The 20857-nt window shown below is 41.6% G+C and overlaps 3 protein-coding genes across 3 annotated transcripts; 2 read left to right on the top strand and 1 right to left on the bottom strand.

The window, feature by feature from the left end:
* The first annotated feature begins 3842 nt into the window (after positions 1 to 3842).
* LOC115692875 (probable WRKY transcription factor 9) lies at positions 3843 to 6271 on the top strand. Its single transcript, XM_030619845.2, has 5 exons — positions 3843 to 4227; positions 4332 to 4469; positions 4590 to 4934; positions 5035 to 5148; positions 5256 to 6271. Exons 1-5 carry the CDS (start codon positions 3964 to 3966, stop codon positions 5967 to 5969), a joined length of 1575 nt encoding a protein of 524 aa, XP_030475705.1. The 5' UTR covers positions 3843 to 3963; the 3' UTR covers positions 5970 to 6271.
* Positions 6272 to 12079: 5808 nt separating this feature from the next.
* Positions 12080 to 17147, top strand: LOC115692885 (uncharacterized). Its single transcript, XM_030619855.2, has 10 exons — positions 12080 to 12459; positions 12570 to 12680; positions 12801 to 12866; positions 13083 to 13250; positions 13334 to 13447; positions 14822 to 14893; positions 15471 to 15554; positions 15687 to 15787; positions 16133 to 16217; positions 16497 to 17147. Exons 1-10 carry the CDS (start codon positions 12382 to 12384, stop codon positions 16878 to 16880), a joined length of 1263 nt encoding a protein of 420 aa, XP_030475715.2. The 5' UTR covers positions 12080 to 12381; the 3' UTR covers positions 16881 to 17147.
* Positions 16962 to 19360, bottom strand: LOC130135101 (fasciclin-like arabinogalactan protein 19). The gene is made up of 2 exons (XM_056303457.1): positions 18133 to 19360; positions 16962 to 17827 (listed from the first exon to the last, which is right to left on the bottom strand). Exon 1 carries the CDS (start codon positions 19346 to 19348, stop codon positions 18176 to 18178), a length of 1173 nt encoding a protein of 390 aa, XP_056159432.1. The 5' UTR covers positions 19349 to 19360; the 3' UTR covers positions 16962 to 17827; positions 18133 to 18175.
* Positions 19361 to 20857: the final 1497 nt, after the last annotated feature.

Consider the following 20857-nt stretch of genomic DNA (forward strand, 5'->3'; position numbering starts at 1 on the left):
CAAAGTTATCTAAAGAAATAAATGCTCCAGAGCTATCTTCATTGTCTATTCTTTATGACAAGGAAGCCCACTTCAACTGAGTGCATCTCGGATCCACGAAATACCCTACTTAATCACATGGATCAGGTACAACTCCGTCTAAATCCGGGTGAGAGACTCAAATGTGGAATGATTTGCAATCGTGGCATGCGAAATCAAACTTGTGCCGTGCAACCAACACACACACAACCAGCTGCTGTTCTGATGCACTAGTCAGATCTTTTAACACTTACTAAGCAAATCCCAAAAGTAAAAATATCTTCTATCATCAAGTCATTTTTAGAAAGTTGGGGAGACTCAAGAAGGGGATTCGAAAAGTTAGTGAAAAGAATATCATGATGATTCCTAGAATGAATAATTTAAGGGGCTCCACCTTTTTTCTCGACTTGGGCAAAATGATCATGGGGAGTCAATGCACGAGGCAAACAGAAAGAAAGAGAGAGAGAGAGAGAGAGAGAGAGAAGAGAAAGGATTGACCTTTTTGCATGGGGATCGGAGTCGCGAACGACATGTGACCGCGCGTTAATCAAGCCTGCATTGCGAAAAGGCAAAGCGCTCATGCATTGCATCAAACCGGATCAACAAGCACATGTTCGATCAAAAAAAAAAAACAAGCACATGATTCGTTTCATTTTTTATATATTTGTTATTGTATGTACATTGATTATCACCATATACTATAATGATCCTTGCATGAACTCGGGCTTACTACATTGCATTAACATAATGATTCTCAAAAAATTATAACCATCTTCTCTCTCTGTATGCACATGTTACATCGGATAAAATTCAATAGGGTATCGTCTCAGCAATGCACTCATCAAATTTTAATAATCAACCCCAAGTTCAGATGCCCAAACATTTAGTACTCTTATGAAATACTTGCGCAAAATGACTTACTTTGGCTATTTCAGTGTGTGTATATATAATATATGTTATGATTGTGTTAACATGCCTTTTAATGGGATATCATCTTTACGGATCGATAGTGTTAAAAACATTAACAAACATGACTACGAGAAATACCATCTACACGTATTTGTCATATATAAAAGTTTTAAAAGATTACAATGTGACATATGCGATTCGAGCAATTTTCATTAATATAATTAATAGACAATAGAAGACTATGAATTGTCTGTCTTTTTCCTCAAAATAAGGAGCTTTGTTTTGACAAAATCACCAGTATTCTATGAAAAGCACGAGGAGAAAAGTTGGAAAAAACATCTTTCATGTTGTGTGAACTGAACTTGTAATATAAGGTGAAAATAATCGACTTAACAGAGATGTACAGATCCTGACTAGGTCCACGAAATATCCTATTAATGTTGTCATGGTGCGAATTAGCCGAAAAGGAAGATTGCTACTTGGGTGCAAAAACAGTAAACTTGGACCAAAACAGTAAACAAGCTGCAAATGTAGAGGGTTGGCCAGGACTTAACCCGGCGATGGCCTATGAAGCTAATTGGGTGGCCGGCGTGGTTGCGTTAGGGTTCGGCAGTGGGGTCAAACTTGGACCAACATTTGCTTAGCCCTAGCCCTAGCAATCCGAGTAATACACTACAAACGACCCTCCTTTTCTTTTTTCTTCCATTTACATTTTTTAGGTACCCAACAAACGAAATTGGTAACCAAAAAGAGATGAGTAACGTTTCAAATCCTCAAGTTGGGATCTCTGTCGATTCATGTTATTCACATGTAGGTTGCCAGGCTCGCATGAACAGAGGTAGGTTGCCAGTCTCGCATGAACAGAGATATGTGATCAGAAAAGGCAAACAAGTTGCCTTAGAGTTTCACTCCCATATCCGCGATCGTCGTGATCTCTACCAATGCACTCACATGTCACACGAGCCCCCAGAGGTCACAACCTCCATGGTCGACTTAATCGAGAGAGAGAGAGAGAGAGAGAGAGAGAGAGAGAGAGAGAGAGAGAGAGAGAGAGAGAGAGAGAGAGAGAGAGAGAGAGAGAGAGAGAGAGAGAGAGAGAGAGAAGGGGGGTTGTGGTGGTGGTGTCGACGGCAGTAGGTGGAGTCGTGATCGCATGGAGTTGCTGCGGTGAAGAATAAGAAAGAGAAAAAAGAGGAAATGAAAAGTAAGAACAAAAAAAAAAGGATAAAGATGAAAGGAAGACGAGAAGAATCCGTCCGAGTAATTGAATATTTAAATATGATGACGCGTCCTCTTTCAAAGAAATTAACTTTAACATGTATATCAACTCTCTATAATTTAAGAGCATGGTTTATCATCTTCTTCTTCTTAAACACAGTCAAATAGAAGGTATCACCCATCTAACCATGTATACAATTCACGAGTTTAGCTTCGAGTAGAGAAGGAGCACAACTATTGACTTGTGCCACATTAAGTTTTCCTCCATGCTAACGTGGGTGATGATTCAATAGAAGAAGGTAAAAGACATAAAATAAGGGTTTGAAAGGAAGAGAGAGATAGAGAGATAGAGAGAAAGAGAGATAGAGGGTCCAAGGTCTCCGTAGTTGACAATTTCTAAAGATCTGATCCCCAGGGGCCCTCCCCTCTCTCTTTTCTCATGGGATTTCGTACGGGGCTCATATTCCCATCGCGATGATGACGTCACAACAATTCCCTTTTAAATTATATTCATGCATCTAATCTAATCTCATTATCAAATTACTTTCTGGGGAACCACAAAACGAACCTGGTTTTGTTTTCTTTTGTGTTGAAAAAGAATTTGAAGTTGCAGCGTACCCCTTTGTCTTTTGTTATTTCCAATTTGAGTGAGAATATATAACTCTCTATCTGTAAGTAAACAAACAGTTTTGAAAAGTCTAGTGAACAGATCAAAAGTCTATATATAAGGATATTTATGCTCTTCTTATACAAATTCTCATGGAATTTAATAAACTTTGTTAAATATTGACCGGTAGGTTGATTTACGCGATAATTATTCGAAATGTTGGGGGCATGGTTTGTGAATGTTGTAAAGGGATAGGGGAGTGAATTTCATTGGATTTGTGGTTAAATTACAAATTACACTTTGTGTTTAGAAAATCCTCCAATATATTATTTTCCATAAATGTGAGTGAGCTCGATTAGTCTCATATTTGTGTAGCCGCCTTGTCCCAAAAAGGGTTGGCTGGAATTTGTGGCACAACTTAGCATTGGTTGTGTGCGACCTCAAGAGGATTATTAACCCTAAACACAGTTGCATTAGCTTTCGAACCGAGTCAAATCTATCGCCTTGCATCAGTCAACGTCGACATTGCGGCCCGAGCTAATCCTTGATTTCGCTCCTAATTATTCATGACTAAATGCCGTTTGTAGTTGTAGTCATATTTAGACAAATAAATTCAAGCATTTCTATTACATGTCTCGATAACAATAGATTGAATTGATATAAACTATAGATGAGATGTCATTTGTCTACAAAGCAAAGGTCACCATATAGAAACCCTAGTGGCTAGTCTTCGCTAGTGTGTGTGGTGCACGAGCGATGGTGTGTGTAGGTCGTCATACATATCTTATACATTACACATACATATATATAAAATAGGGATTTAATAAATTTTTTTCACATTGAGGATGGGCCCACAAATTGAAAACTTTTAGGCGTCCCAACACAGGAGTCTATGTATATAACTATACCATCGCTAGTTGCTTATGGCTCTGTAATTTGTACGTATTTTATTGAAAGCTTTTATTAATGACACAAATCAAAGTCAAAACCCGTAGATGCCTCCTTGGTTTTTTGTCTGATACTCAAGTCTTTAGACGAGGGAATTGACTTCGGTGCATCAAAAGCTGTATATTGAGAGAGAGAGAGAGAGAGAGAGAGAGAGAGAGAGAGAGAGAGAGAGAGAGAGAGAGAGAGAGAGAGAGAGAGAGAGAGGGATAATATTTCAAGAACCTGCATCTTTCTCTCTCTGTCTTTATCGATCTTTTGAGGTCATGGACATCGATCTATCTTTGAAGCTAGACGCTGAAGAAGAAGGCGAACGATCGACCGAAGATCATAGTGGAGTGCAAGCAGGTGATCATCAGGATGATCAGGAACGCTCAGGAGGTCCAGAAGAAGCTGAGGCTGCATTAACGACCGCTTCAGGCGAAGAACAAGAACGACAAGAAGAAGAAGAAGAAGAAGAAGAAGACGGCGACGGCGAAGAAAATGGGTCGGTTGATTTATCGTCTCGAGATAGTATGAAGACGGAAGAGGTAAATTGCCTTCGAATTAATACTAGTCTCTCTCATTTGTCAACTAATGTTTTTGTCGTGTATTAACTTGCGAAGATAAATATACATGTCTTTGTTCTGTGTAGTTATGTGTTTTGAAAAAGGAGATGGATCGGATGAAAGAAGAAAACAAGGCTTTGAGGAAGGTGGTGGAGCAAACAATGAAGGAGTACAATGATCTCCAGCTCAAACTAGACCATGTTCATCAATCCAACCAATCAAAGGCAAAGTGGTCTCTTTGTGTATCGTGTGTATAAGTGAATTCTTACATGAAATTATACTGAGGTTTAATTGCTGCAGTTTTATCAAAAGTTCCCTTTCTATTTATGGTCTTACTGATTTAGGATCCTTCAACCTTTCTCTCGCTCTACACGAAAGGAAAACCCGATCAAGAACCGAAATCTCTATCCGGCCCGAATGAGAGCTCTCCGTCGCCGTCCCCGAAAAATGACACCCTTGGGGAGAGCGATCTAGGGTTGTCGCTGGGATTACAAATTGGCACCGACCCACAAGGAATACAAGTGCATAAAGAAGATGGCATCACCAAGGTCCAAAATCACACAAATTTCCCGATGATACATGACAAGATCCAAAGGACCGATCAGTTTGCAGGCATAACAAGTCATGTCGCCTCCATGCCCAACAGGAAATCTCGAGTCACAGTTCGAGCAAGATGCGAAGCAGCCACAGTATGTCCAATTTCAATCGAAATTAAGTTGGTAATTGCCAAGAATATGACTCGTGGAAAAAATCAAATTAGTAGTACTGATTAGGGGTCTACTTGCGCAGTTGAGCGATGGTTGTCAATGGCGAAAGTACGGTCAAAAAATTGCAAAAGGGAATCCATGTCCTAGAGCATATTACCGGTGCACCGTGGCACCAGGATGTCCAGTGAGGAAACAAGTATGAATGGTGCATGAATTGTTTTCAAAGTTTCAATATATGTTTACTCTGTCATAATTGGACTGATAAGGTTTCACTTTTATTGTGATGATGTTACTTTTTATTAGGTGCAAAGATGCTTGGAGGACATGTCCATCTTGATAACAACCTATGAAGGTACACACAACCATCCACTTCCAGTGGGTGCAACAGCCATGGCCTCAACAGCCTCCAATGCAGCCTCTTTTGTATTACTCGATTCAAGCATGAATCCTCTCTCGTCGGACGGATCTATGTCTTCAAATTTCGTCAACAAGCAACCGTCATTGCTTCCCTACCACATCACAAACCCCAGCGTTCCCTCTCAATTTCCAAGCTCTCGAAGCTTAAACCCTAGCAACGACCCCTCGAAGGGCATCGTTCTCGATCTCACCCACATGAACCACTACGAGCCGCTGCACAACTTGCCGATGAGGATCAATTCTGCCACGAATTACCCGTTGCCTCATCTGGGTCCCTCTTGGATGAGCAGAAGGCCGAGCTATGACGCTTTCCCAGGCAATTCGAGAGGCTCGGATAAGCCACCAGGATCAGCCGAGAACGCGAGTGCGAGTTCCATCGCTTGCGATCCCCAGTTTAGGGTTGCTGTGGCGGCTGCTTTGACGTCTCTCATTAATAACAAAGAGAAGGGCGGGACAATAATGAGCGAGAGTCGTCATCCTATGGAGCCCTCTTCATCAAATAGGGATGGTGAGAATGGTGGCTCATCAAATGGTGGAAGTAACAACCTGGTTCTTGAGTCTTTCTCTCCTAATGGTAAGCCAATTCAACTCTTGCCATAGAGTTATCTTGCACCCAAAAAAGAAAAAAGAAAAAGAAAAATTAATAAGTGCTGTAATTTAAATTCACAAACAAGTCGAAGCGTATACTTTCAGATCCTATGCACCTTGTCTTTTGGAGCTCTTTTCAGTCTGGTCAATTCTAGGTTTACTACAATCAGCGGTGGACTTGTTCAGTCTGGTTTTCTTTCCTGTTCTTGAGTTCCAGATATCTCTTTTTTCATGTGTATTTATATATTCCAACTCCAATCTCAAGGCAGAGCTCCCAGGATCTTAGGATCTTCAGAAGCGTTTTAATAGTACCACTCTCTCTCTCTCTCTCTCTCTCTCTCTCTCTACTGGTAGAGAATGAGGTTGTGCTTGAAGAGGAAGACCACCCTCACGTGTTCACTGGCGTGATAACACTAAAGAGGGTCTTTAAGATATTATTAGGTCTACTGATGCAGAAGAATCTTTTTCGCTGAGGCACACTGTTCACGCATAAATATGGAGCGACCCTTCATTAAATTTTGCTGCATGTTTCCAGAGGTCAATGCCAACGGTTCTTATGTAAAAACAGAAAAAATTGCCCACCACCAACATTTAAGTATAGGAAGTGCTGTTATTATTTATTTAAATTAGATAAAATAGAGCTTCATAGACAGCAGAAAATCGTATTGCGTGTTTGAGATGATTTTGTTTTATTTTATTTTTACTTTTTGCTATTGCTTCTTTTGGTAGAACTAGGGCAAATATAGAACTAGTGATTTTAGACTCAGTTAGCAATTTTTTTTTGTAATTTTCCAATGGTAGAATATAAATTTTTGATTTTGGTGGGAGAGTAAAATAATTCGAGGGAAAAGTATCAAGAACTTTCTACGAGTCACCCCAAAAAAACCTGTAAATTTTTTTATTTTGGTAGGAGAGTAAAATTTTTTGAGGGAAAAGTATTAAGAACTTTCTATGAGTCGCCCCCAAAAAACCTGTAAATTTTACTGCTTTTTCGCAATTAGGTTGAGTATTGTATATGGACTATGTTCCTACATGGTATTAGAGCATTTTGCAATTACTTTTCTATGATTCTTTTTACAAAGAGGAAACTCACATTTTAGTTAGGTAAACTCTCGAAGCATGAAATACCATATTAATTAGCCCAATAAGCTAGGTAAGACATGAGACAAAATTCGGTTAGATGACCGATGTGTGAAATTGTTTTCGCATTAGTGATGTGATTAGGGATCAAATCGATGGTTCGCACCTAATCCACACGTACACGGCTATCCCTTATTTATATTGCTATAGAAAGTAAAAAAAAAGACCTCATACTTTTTAATAATTTCGAACCTTTTTCTTTTTTCTGAAAATACCCTCAAACATCTATTTTGTGAGTATTGTAACTATGGACATATGCGTAAGTTAATAATTCAATTTTATCTATTATATGTTTCGGTATTAGAATTTCAATCTTTTCTATCCTACAACAGCCTTCCTAAGAAGCAATTTTTTGTGCGTTTGCGTGTGCACATTTGTTAGTTAACAATTTAGCCAAACCCGTCATTGTCGATAATCTAATTGATGCTGAAAATCTTCAACTTTTCTTGCAACCCAAATTATGAAGCGTGTTTTGGATGTTTGTATGTTGCAAACATTGTTAGAGATTCCTTGCCTCTTTCTAAATCCGACAAGTTTTTCGTGTTAAGAGTCATCATTTGCGACACTCAAAGTCCAATTCCTCAAGCAAGAATGCAATTTCTTTCTTTCTTTGTTGTTGTTTTTTTGTTTTTGGCTAGCCATGAGAATTTAATTTCAAATGTACCTTCTAGCATAACAATTAAACAGTTCCTTAATTTTAAGGCTAATTATTAATTATATTGGTCTCCACGATCACAATTTACATGTCCACTATGTAGTTAAAAAAAAAAGAGCTTGTTAAAGAGAGATTCGTAATTGGCTATGAAGATAATCATGGCAAGCCTAATGAAACCTCTAATTAATGAAAACCTATTAGCCGCACATTAATTGCACCTTATCAGCTACACCAACAATAAGTCATGGAGGCATAGCGTTTCTAGAATCAGCACTAAGCCAAACTAGGAGGGAAAATAGGGTTTAGAGTAAGAAATGCAACAATCTAAGATTCTTATATGGATTTAGAAAGCCTAGAGATTGAATCGAGAGCGCATGCCCAGATTGAGACGTGCTGAATTGAGTTGCTGCCTTTGAAACGATCTATACGAACGAAGTTATATGGAAATCGCAACTCGGTCTTGCTCCCTTGGACGGTTTTGATGAATATACCACCACATTATCTCAGAAAGAGAAGCAAGGAGGAGACTGTCGCGTATTTATGTAATACATCCTAACGGGCTTCTTATTCATCACTGAGACACTGACTACAACTAACTATCAATTTATACCCATTGTTTCGCCACATTACATAATAATAACCCGTTTTTCGCAAACTTGAAATATTCTGTGATTAATATGAACTCACGTTTATAGAAATTTGTAACGGTGAGATTACCTGTTATGCATGTTCTACCAAACCCTAGATGACCTGCCGCCTTTCCTAGGCAGAGAAGAATATACAGATGTGGATGGTGGAGTCCTTCCAACATCCTATAACCCAAAAAGCAATTTCAAAATGAATTTCAAGAGGCTGGGCAGGATAAATGAGTTCATGTTAGTTAGTGGAAAAAGCCCACTATATATAGTGAGAGTCCCAATCACTCGTTTTGTTTTGGGTATTAAATTAGATGTGACCCTCGAGAATCAAACTGAACTTGGCTTACCTAATCGGTGCCAAGTATGTTCGCACGGGGAATAGATAGGTCCTAGGTAAAAAAGTTAAGGGACTAGCCTTAATCAATGCGAGTATGGTTCATGATATTAAAACCGACTTTTCAGCCTTATTTAAACTTTGTTTTAAAAAAAACAAACAGATATGTTGGAGGTGCATTTTGAACCTGAAAAAAGGACCTCCTACTTTTTTAGAGATTTTAGATCTTTTTCTTCCTTCCTCAAATATTTACTTTCCGAATATTGTTCGTAAGTCAATTCATGTCTTACCTGTTATAATATTAAAATTTGATTTTTTTCTCTCTTAATTATACCAACCTTCCTGAGGAAAATCAAATCTTGAGATATTTTCCTTTCTGCGTATACAATTTCTTTCGACGGTGTATTTTTTTACCACTAATTTTTTTCCGATTAATTATTCAAATATTTCGTAATAAAGCGATTTTGCCAATCTTGCAAATATCAATTCTTGGCGCACACATGCAATCCGTGTGCACATTTTCTAGTTAACAATTAAAGCCTACCCCCATCATTGTCAATAATCTAATCGATGCAGAAAATTTTCAACTTTCCTTGATACCCAAATCGTGGAGCATGCTTTGGATGCTTGTGCCTTGCAATTATTGCTGGAAATTCTTTGCTTCTTGGTTAATGGGACAAGCTTTTCGTGTTAAGAGTTATCATTTGCGACACCCAAAGTCCAATTCCTCGAGCAAGAATCCAATTTCTGGTATGAAGATGCAAGAATTGCTTAATTTCAAGGCTCAATAATTAATCATATTGGTTTCCACAGACATAGTCTCTTTCCCTCTCTTGTTTGACACGTGAAATCTAGTCACAATCTCGGCTGAGTGAGCTCATCTTATCAACTACACCCTACTAATGGGTCATGGAGGCCTAACGTTTCTTGAATCAGCATTCAGCCGAACTAGAAGGGAAAACAGGAGTGACCGTAAGAAGTAGGACAATCTAAGATTCTTATATTGATTCGGAAAACCTAAAGTTCAAGGTACGTACCCCGATTGAGCCGTGTTGAATATCGAGTCACTGTTTTCGAAACGATCTGTACGAACGGAGCCCTATGGAAACTGCGGCTTGATCTACCTCTCGTTTCCTCCGTCGTAAGGTTTTGATGGATATACCGTGATGTTTGTCGAAGAACGAGGAGCGGAGAGGAGACGGTGTCCCCACAAGCACATCAATCACCGATTAACCGTTGACAATTGGCCTAATTATTGTTAACGAACGAGATGCGCAGAGCCCAGTATGATTTGATCGGGTACCTATTTTCCGTAAACGTGATTAGCGTAGGTGCCAAACCCTGGATGACCTGCCTCCTTTCTCTGCCAGAAGCAAATCCAGCTGTGGATAATAGAGTCCTTTCAACATCCTATAACCCTCAAAAGCAAATTCGAACATTAACTTCAAGAGGCTGGGCTGATGGGCTCCTCCCAAAGAGCCCTGTTAATTTCGAAAGGGTCATTTTCGTGTTAGTTAGTCGAAACGGTCAGCACAAACGAAGCCGTGTGAAAACCGCGGGCTCGATCGTCCTCCCTCTCGTTTGCTTCCTTAGCCGGTATCGATGGACAAACTGCAATGCCATCTTGAATGAGGGGGAAAAGTGCCAAAAAAGTCCTAAACCTTTTGCATTAGTGCCAATTTAGTCCTAAACCTTTTTTGGTGCCAATTTCCTAAACCTTTTGCTGGTAATTTACTAAAACTTTTAAATGCATCATCCTGCCTTTAAATTGGTGTGTCCTAAACCTTTTGTTTTTGTGCCAATTTAGTCCTTCCGGCCAATTTTGACCGGAATTTGCCGACGTGGACGCCTGCCGGCCGGTCACCGGCGACGACGTGGCGCCGACGTGGACAACTTTACCGGCGACCGGCCAGAGGGAGGAGGGAGAGACCAACAAAAAAAAAGTGGAAAAAAAAAAAGAAAAAAAAAAGCAAAAAAAATAAAAATTCAAAAAAATATTAAAAAAGTATTTGTGTAGCGTATCCTTACAGGCCCATCCATCGTCGACTACCGTTGTCTATCGGCCCACACGGGCTGTCTAACCACGTCATTAACGGATGAGGCACGCAAAGCCCAATACGGTCCGATTAATTAGCTGTACTTGGGCAAACACGCATTGTCTCGTGTCTTATCTACTTAATAATAGCCTGTTTTTTTCAAAAACTTGAAACGTTATGCGATTAATATTAGCCCACATTTATAGAAATGGCCCAAAAAGCATATGTGCCTTATTAAATTCAAAAAAGGCCTCTTCATTTATGATAAAAAAAAAAGTTGGAGTCAATTGGTGGGAAAAAGGCCCACTTATATTTAGTTGGGCTACATCTAAAAATAATCATTGTAGAAAGAGAGACCCCATTCACTGGTTAAAAACTACTTGTGTGGTTCAGTAATCCTCTCTAATAAATCCACTTCTTATCTTTAATCTTATTTAACTATAATAGTAAGACCAGGCTCCACACTTGTCTTCAATCTCGAGCACAAATAATTGGTACCTTTTTAAGCCTTTGGATTATTTTCTTTTGATTAGTGCCATGATATTTTTTTTTAAAAAGTATGAATAAATCATTTTTATCACTTACCCTCTTTTTCTTTATTGTTAAGTGATTTATCAAAATCTTGTGAAATTAAAATGATTGGTCACGTGGGATTTCTTAAATCATTGAATGAATTATTGAAATCTTCAACGATAATTTCTTCGATATTTACTGTCTGGTCAACTATGGACATATTTGATATCAAGATGGAGGTTGAAACAATTATATAAAACGTACTCATTGTTTTAATTAATTTTAATTAGTTTTCATTGGCCTATAACTAAGGCTAGCCGTCTCTCTAGGATCTACCACGAGGATTTTCCTAGGACAACTCTGGATGATCAACGAATTAAAACAATCGAAACAATTTGTGATGCCGCATATCACCATCTCTTCCCCCTTTGCCTTGATACCAAATAATGCCGCAAGATTGAACAGAGTTAAAGTAGCACGAATTTAGGGTACGGTCAAATCCGAAAATGTTATACTCAAACAGTTCTGGAGTTGTATCACGGAATTACAACTTATATATATAAACTATACATATTTATAAACTTAAATTAATACATAAAATTACTAATTCAAGCTTCTGTGCACGAGCTCTGCATGAGTTTAATTTGAGTTTTGACTAACATTTACCGAGTAATCAATTCGAGTCGGCCCTAACCCTGATCCCAACCCCAACCTCGACCTCATTTAGAACTTGTCATAATCCAGCCCAAGATCGAGCTAGAAGAATAAAAAAAAGCTCAATCGATTGTCGAGTTCTTGAATATTCCAATCAAAATCAAACTCAAAAAAGCTCTAAATAGCATCGACTCGACGCCACTCGATCACGCACTAATTTGTATTATCTTCCATCGCTACGCAAAAGCCATAAACCTAAAGAAGGGTTTGCCTTCACCCGCTACGCACGCTCGCCGGCCTCGGCCCTCCTCCTCGAGTACCTCCATCGTCGCAACCTTCTTCTTCTTCTTCCGTCATCGTCATCATCTTCATCTCGATCTGGGTCTCTTCCTGGAGTGCTTCACAAGCTGCCCGCCGACGGCACGACCCTTTTGGATCCACAAACAAGCCGGAAATGGGGAGCACGGCGGCGGAGAAGACCGAGGAGGAGCTCCGCAAAGAGATCGACGAGCTTCATCGCCAGCAACGCGAGGTACCCTTTTTCTCTCTCTCTCTGGTTTCAAAGTTTGTGGGGGGCAGACGGGTTCGTCTCGTTGATTGGCTTCTTGGGTCTTCTGTGTTTGTGGGGTTGTGTGGGAGCAGATAACAGAGAGGCTTCGAGACCCGAGGGGCCTTCGCAGAGGGGGATTTCCTGGTGCCGGCCCTCGTAACGTGGCCGCCAATGGAGCTCGGCAACGTGGTTTTGTTCGCCCTGTAAGACGAATTAGAATATCTTTCATCTGCCCTTTTCGGCTTCGGTTTGTGTTTTTGAGCTAGTGGTTTTGGATCGTTACTTGGGTTGCTTAGATTCTGGCTCTGGGTTTTGGTCTTCAGGCCGATAGGACTGAGAACGAAGATCAGCCTCCTGCCAAGCGCCGCCTCTTGTCTGCTGTCGTCAAGGTTCGTGTTTTTCTCCTTTTTGTTGGGTTCGGTCATCAAATTATCAAGGAAAGTGAAGAGGGTGTTTAACAGTTTTTTGGCTTTAAGTAGATGTACTTGCTGGTTAGGTGAGAGAGATGGTGTTGTGTAGTCAATTTGCTTGCTTTGCGTGAATCTTAGTTTGTGTTATTGCCCGTTTCCTGATAAGCAAATGTATGCGCCTGCTTGGAATTGAAGGTGGAAGACGGAGAGATAATAGAGGATGCTGAAGCAGCAAAGGATGTGAAGACGAGGGATTCGTTGGTGGAGGGAGACGTCGTTGCAAATCAAATTGATAAGAAACCATCTGATTGGCAGCAGAGTGGTAGGTCAAGGAGAGATTTCACTAAGCAAGCAGGAAAGACGGTAAGACATGTTCATGATTATTCCATCACTTCTTGTAGGGTGCTGCTGCGAACTAAATATGTTTTGTTCACCTTATGACATAGGAATTTGAGGCTCCACTAGTGGAACCTCTTCCAAGGGTTTTACCGAAGAATGAGGACCCTAGCTTGGTCAATCGGAATAAAAGAATGCTGGGTCAGCTTCTAGGAACTCTGGAGGTATGACAAATTTACTTTATGTCGTCGAGTATATTTTTCTCTTGTGGTTACTAAGCACTGATCGAGACAAATGATCTTTTTATTGTTACCAAATGATGGAGATTGCAGACAATTTCTTAGTTTGTGCTAGAATTTATCTTAACCGAATCATCACGAGAGCAGTTTGGTGAGCTGTAAAGTATGTTGCGTGTAGTGGAAAGAACTTGTGTTAAGAAGTAATCTGAATGTAACTCAATACCTATTTGGGTCAAGGGTCTTGGTTGTGAAACTCGTTAATGATGGTAAAACTTCTACTTGATAATGTACTGCAAGTGCAACTTGTGGGATCCTTGTGTAACAGATGCAGTTAAGAAAGGTCTTAGTCGAAAGATGGTGCTTAGTTACTTAGTGTTATGTGAGATCAGGAATTAGGTCATCGAGAATTATAAAATTCAGTCTCTTAAAAAAAAAGAAATGGCTTTTCATTCTAGTACCTCAAATTATAAGTATGTGCTACTGAAGATTCATCAGAGAGAATTTGTCATGGGGATGCATGGTTCCATTACCAACTTGCAATTTGGAATACACGTTTTTTTGGTCCCATTTTAGAATGCCAGAATCAATGTTCTCAATGTTCATCTAGAGACTTTTATGTGTTTTAGTTGGTGGACTGTTACTTTATGTTTAGTAAATAAAGGTGTCTGTCTCATCTTAAGCATGAGACATTCTCATTGGCCTGTGCCTCACATATTACAAGAAAAAGAAAAATCCATCTAATTCCTTTCAGATTAGTGCATTTGAATCACCGGACAAGGTGATTTTGCAAATCTATTTTTTTTTAATATTGTGTCCTCTATCTAGATCTTTAGAACCATGTTGTTAAGTTTTATTCTAAGCTAGTATTTTCTGCTGAAGAGAATTCTTTGCTAGTTTAAGTGTGCCATGACAAAGCATTGTTTGGCATCTTTAATAGGTAATTTGCATCGATCGTTTTCTGCAGTTTTAAGGATCTGAAAATGGTGGGAGGTCATTACTCTGGTTTATATTGCTTTATATTCTGAAAAACGTCTGTGCTTATCTTTTCTGCCCTCTTTGAAAATCCTCATGGCAATAACCCTGTGCATCATGTCTTTTGTATGTTCTTTTCTTTGCTTGGTGTAGTTATGTTTTATGGACATTGTATTGTGGCAAGAAATGAACAAAACATGATAGTTAAAGAAATTTTGTTTGTCAATTGAGTCCTACATTCTGAAAGAAATCCCATTTGTTCATTTGAGCCGCTTGGCAATGTAAATTTGCATCTTCATGAGATTTTTTTTCGATCTTTTAGTGCCATAAGGAATTCTAAAAGTGATTAATCCCTTCATTATTCTCTGCTGTGTTGAATTCTTCCAGAGATTCAGAAAGGAGGACATGCAACTGTCGGGATCAGATGCATTTATGCGGAGGTCAAATTCTTTACAAAGAGTAAGTACTTGTTAGTCTTGCCGGTTTCTGGTCTTTGAACTAGCCCAAAGCATCTGCATTTTGTAAACTACCTATGATGATTTCTTGTATAGTAGGCTGGTATTCTTCAGGAACCGCATGTGAGAACATTCAATTACAAGAATCTGATTGACTGTACAGTGTGCTACTATGAAGTAAATGGCTGTTATTTCCTTTTGTTCTGTGGTTAGACTAGTATGTCTGCATTATGTAATAATCTTTGCAATGGGTTGTGGTTGCCTCAAAAGAATCCCCTTTCTAATTTGGATATAAAGTAAGAATATGATTGCCAATGTATCGTTGGTGAAAGTGCTTTATCAATGCTTTTGACTTGGACCATAGTAGCTTTAAGATGTGCTTTTTCGCTACTGTAAGTTGTTCATATTTTAGACATCTGAGTAGATCATGGCTCTTCTGTACGGACCATTGCAGTTCTGATCTGGCGTGAAACTACAGAATCTGCTTGATTTATCTTTAGTTAAGTTTCAGAGAACCAACTTGGTGCAAGCAAGTTGGCTTTTTCTTGTCATCTAGTCTTAAACAACATATTTCTTTGTAGGCTGAGCAAAGAGCGCGTGAAGAAAGTGAAAAGCTGAGGCAGCAAGAGCGTGAGCAAATTGCAGAAAAGAGAAAGCAAGATTTGGTTTGTCTTTTCTTTTTATGAAGTTATTTTACATCAGAAATAAAGAGAAGAAAAGTGCTTGGTTCTTGTCTTGCTAGTTAATGAAGCATTTGACATTTACTCTCTTTTGTTTACTACCTCTATTCGCATCAGACTCTTAGGGCACGAATTGCTGCCAAGGCAGAAGAAAAGAAGTTGGAGTTGCTGTTTTTGCACTGGACTGAGCACCAGAGAAAACTTAGCAATTTTATAAGGTTGGTTGCTCACATTCCTGGAATACCATTATAATGTTCTTTCATTATGATTGATTTCATCTAAGTCATCCTGGGCAGGTACTTCAATCGTCCTTCCATATCTCTCACTAAGTATTGTATTCATGGTTTCTAATTATTTCCCCTGCTGCAGGTTATTTTTCCTTTTGGTCCAAAAGTGTCCCTATTCACAATTTTATTGAGACGAAGATAAGTTTCTGTTCATATGATGGCCGTGATAAAGCAACTGGATGCTGAATTTCTGCTTTCATTGCCATAGGTAGAATAACTCTTATTTGCTTGTTGTTTTTTATGTGCTTAATGGGTGGTGCTCTGCGTATGTTGCAGGACTAAAACAAAGCCGTCCATTTATTATCTACCTGCAAAACCATTGGAGAAAGATGCAACCTTGATCGAGCAGCAAAAGGAGCAGGTTGGTTTCTTTCTGCTCTTATTCTCAAGGAAAGTTGAGGCACATGTGCATCTATAGAGATACATAGGTATTTTGATCTGAATATGTGCACTAATACATAGTGCAGAGGAAATGGGTTCATCATTTTGTCGGTGTTTACAAGAACAGGAGAAAAACCTAATGTTTTCCTCTCCCATTACATGTCAACAAGTTGTACAAGGCAAAATTATGTCTGCATGCCCTTTTTCTCCATTCAGTCCTTTTGGCGTACATCATTAATCTGTGCTATCTGTGAAACAGGATTTCCTGGAGTGGAAGACCGTTAGGCGACAGGAACTATCTGAATATCAGAAACAGATTGGGGATCAGTATATTGCAAATGTTGAGAAGCAGTTGGAGAGGTGGCAAAATGCAAGGAAAGCGAGAAAAGCAAATGACGATCTGAACTTACAGGAAACGATGGATAAAGAGCTGGAAACCCACAGGCTGGAGCATGGACCCAAGACCAGAAAAATCCCTGGCGCAGGTAGTAACGAGGATGAGGACGTTGAAGACATTAACGTTGGAGAGGATGACCTGATGGACGATGTGCTGGATGTCGACGAGAACCACCGCAGAGGTGATGAAATATCCAAGGCTGAAGCAGGTAATACCAGTCCACAACCCGATAATACTAATCACTAGCTAATGAAGCCAGCATCTTTCCGTGCCGTTTCCCTCCAAGTAATTCCCTTTCATTGTGCCTTCTGTTGATTTGCTAGGTACTTTTTTCATAGTGTTTGTATTGCTGCTTTATTTTGTCTAAGTTCCCCCTGGATATGAAATATGCCTGGTGTATCTTATGTGAGATTTAGATCAAACCGATACTTTCATCGGTGTGAGATCGGAGTTATTTTCCGGAGCCATCAGTTGCATCTCGATGTGAATGGGCATCGTACTTTTGATATCAAAGTTATCCTTTTTGCGAGCATTCTCTCTCAACGATGAAGCTTTACATGAAGAACAAACTCTCTCGGACGATGCAACCCCGTCGCAATTTCTGGGTCTGTCTTGATAGTTGACAAGAAAAGTGCTAGTTTTTTAAGTGCAGGCGGTATATGAACCTAATGTGAATTCACTGGCAAGCCTCTTATGTTGCCATTCCTGCTTTCTCACAGTACTGAGCGTTCAATTGCCTCCTCTCTTCCATCTTTTATTGAGCTGACAGCCCGCCATTCCCTTACCAGCAACGCCGACATCTTTCGGACCTTCGCCCCTTCTTTCCCCATTCCTCGTGCAGGGATCTGATTGACGGGTTTCGAATCCTCTGCCATTTGTTTTTCGGTTGCAACACGAGCTTGTTTAGTCGTACAATCTTCCGGTCGATCGATACGGCGTTGGAGTGGCTTTGCATTTCGCATTTTGCTTGGACGTTTGATATTTCCTATGTTGGCTGGGAAGTAGCTTTGCCAATCGCGCATACATTTTCGATTCGAAACCAAAATGTCTCTGCCCGGCGCTCGCGGATCAGCGCCACAACTTCCTTTTATTAGATCGGCTGAAGCGAATTAATCAAATGTACCCAGAGGACTCTGGCCGTCGTTATGAATATCATCACAGGAGAAGATCTGAGAGACACCCTCATCTCTCCCCTGAATGGTTTTACATGCAAAATCAAACATGGAATTTTAGAAAACGTAATTACGAAAACACGGCTCGTGAATTTTGACTCGCGTCGTACGCGATATTAGACACGAAACGAATCGAGGGGCGACGAAAGCGATTTGAAGCCGCGAATCGCAAGCTTTCTAATGAAATTTGCCCTCTATTGTAATCAGAAATTGCTATGCACAATTGGTCCTCCGTCACCAGAAAAACAGGGAAATTGTGAAAAGGGCCCAAAGAAAGATCAAATCTAAGTAGAACTCGGCCAAAAATTGACAATAACAAGTGGTACCGTCGCCGGCGGCGTGATGCACCCCCCATTATCCGGCGAGCCGTCAAGCCAAAAGGGTATCGTCGTCCCAAAACTCGTCATCGTCGTCGTCAAAGACTTCCTCAATGGACATGGTTTCCTTGTCGAAAGGCTCGGATATCTCGAGTGAACCCTCTCGTTTGCCCCCGCCGTTGAACAGTGGCGTCATTGTCGGCGCCGGATCGCCTGGAAGCCCATATCTTCCTCTCCTGTCACCGTCGTCGCCGCCCTCACCCATTAGAGCAACGGAACTAATCTCCGCCGGGGCGGGCAAAGGTGCCGACAAGGGTTGAATCTCCGGCGCTGCGTATGGCGGAAACTCCGGCGAGGGCGAATAGCGATCTTGCGATTCCGGAGGCGAGGAATCAGTGAGGTTGGCAGGGCGCTGACTGGAACGATCATTCACGTGGCTGGCCGGCGAAGCAACCTCGGGGACGCGGAAAAAGATCGAACTGGGGATCCGGCGAAGCACCGGCTGAGGAGCACCGCCGTCCATGGCTCCAAACTGAGATTGGATGCTAAGAGCGCCGCGGAGCCCGTGCACCGCCACGTCGCGGCCATAGAAAACCCCGAGCACCGCCAGCTCGACGCCATCCACGGCGATCGCGTCGGAATGCTGGCCCACGGTCACGCGGAGAGACCGCGAGGGGAGGAGGGTCGGGACCACCATGGCGGCGGCGGAGGAGCGGACGCGGCGGAGGTCGGCGGCGGAGAGGCGGCGGGGGACGGCGTGGGAGCGGAGGACGGAGAGATAGGCCGGGGCGGGGAGGGCCATGCCGAGGGCGAAGAGGGCGGAGTCGACCGGGGCGAAGATGGTGGCGGAGGCGGCGGAGAGGAGGTCGAAGCGGAGGTCGGAGGCGGCGGCGGCGTTGGCGGCGAGGCGGTAGCCGCGGGAGCGGAGGGCGGCGAGCGCGGCGTCGAGCTCCTCGACGGGGACGGAGGCGGCGCCGTCGGGGAGGCCGAGGAGCGCGAGGGCGAGCGTTCCGACGAGGAGGAGGGCGAGGGCGGCGGTGGCGGGCGGCGCCGCCATGTTTTTCTCGAAGCTCTTTTTCTTGGGGAGAGTTCGAATCGAAGATGGAAGGAAGGCGATTCGATTTGATTGGCTTGGATTCGGTTCGACCCGACTTGATTCAGTTGTGTTGGCCGTTGTTGGGTCGGTTCGTTCGGTTTTTTTAGTGGATCCGGAGCTTCTTTGCATATGTCTGGCGGGAAATGGAATTTTTTTTTAATTTTTGTTTATAATGATTTATTATCGAGATTTTCATATATATATTTCGATCGCCCGTCTTTTTTGAGGGTATGAGCTTGAATTCCGGGAGAGTAGCCGGATTTTTTAAGGTGGGAGATGCGATTACGCGAGTAATATGATCGATCGATCGGTCGGTCCAAATCCTCGATATGACCGACATATGAAATGCTTCCGGGGATTAGTGGGCTAATCACCAATTAATTAGCCCCATTAAACAGAGCTGGGATCTGGGCCAGGACCAAAAGAAATGGTTTGCAGGGCCGAAGCTGAAGGAGGTCGAGTCGATAAACTATCGGCACTAATCAATTGGCGTATTCGATGCATGATTATAAAAAATTGGATGCAACTAATTGTAAAAATCACTAATAGTTTCTAAGAATTTATTCTTTTTTCTAGGTTGGGATAGCTATTAACTAAGTGGCTATGAAATTCTCATAAATTATTTTTGTAATATGCTATGCGTCGCGTAGTTGGAGAATGGTCGTAGCCCCTATTGGCCCCCAATTCGTCATCGCATCAGACGAATATTGCGGATCGACAGCGTCGGCCTAGTGTCCATATTCCCAAATACAAGGTCATGTGCTGGAATGGATGGGGATCCGTTTATCCTTGGCACCTTTGTGAAACTAGAGTGACGGGGCTCATCTACCTCGAATCGATAAATCGCAAGTGATCCCGACTGTCGAGAGACAACTTCTCTTCAGTCTAGATTCGAATGTTATGTAAAGATTAATATGACTCTTATGGTGTCCCTCAAAAAGTATTTGGCTAGTTTTCTTATCACGGGAGCGATTGATTCCAAAAGGGATCAATTATCGATCTAGAACCAAAAATCGGCTTTGTGACCCCTGATTTCAAAAGATTAGAATTACGAACCGAATTGGACAGTTCTGGAATTGACGATTCTCGGTTTTACTTGGGAACCGGCTCATTTGATGGTTTGGATAGAAACCAAAACATTAGGATAAAAAAGTTACACCTTTCCTCCACAAGAATATTTGTTAGTTAAGTATTTGTATTATCTAACCATGTTGTAGATCATGATTCAATTCTTGATAGGTGCCAAGTTTTTTTCTTCTCTTTCAAAACCGGTTTAAAGCCTTTCAACTCGAGAACCGAACTGATCCCGCGCCGGTTCTAAATTCGCCGAACAGAACGTCGACCTAATTCTTTCGAGAACCAGCCACGAACCAGTCGATCCAGGGCCGATTCCAGGTCCGACTTCTCGGATTGAGCCGGACCCGGCGCTCGCCCCTATCCCTATCCCTCCCGACCCCTCGCGGGGGGGCCTGCGAACACCGGCTCCTCGGTGCGTGAAGGGGCGCGTGCCGCTGGGAAATGGTCGTCGCTTCGGGCGGAAGGAACGCGCCACGCGGGCGGGCGGGAGGGAATATGCCTTTCGGCAAAAGTTCCGTCCAATCGCCGCCGTCCGCCCGACCACGTCCGATGTCACTTTCA

The sequence above is a fragment of the Syzygium oleosum genome, unplaced genomic scaffold, assembly GCF_021117445.2.
Source record: "Syzygium oleosum isolate NSW1041296 unplaced genomic scaffold, Sole_v2.1 Sole_v2.27, whole genome shotgun sequence".
NCBI classification, from domain to species: Eukaryota; Viridiplantae; Streptophyta; class Magnoliopsida; order Myrtales; family Myrtaceae; genus Syzygium; species Syzygium oleosum.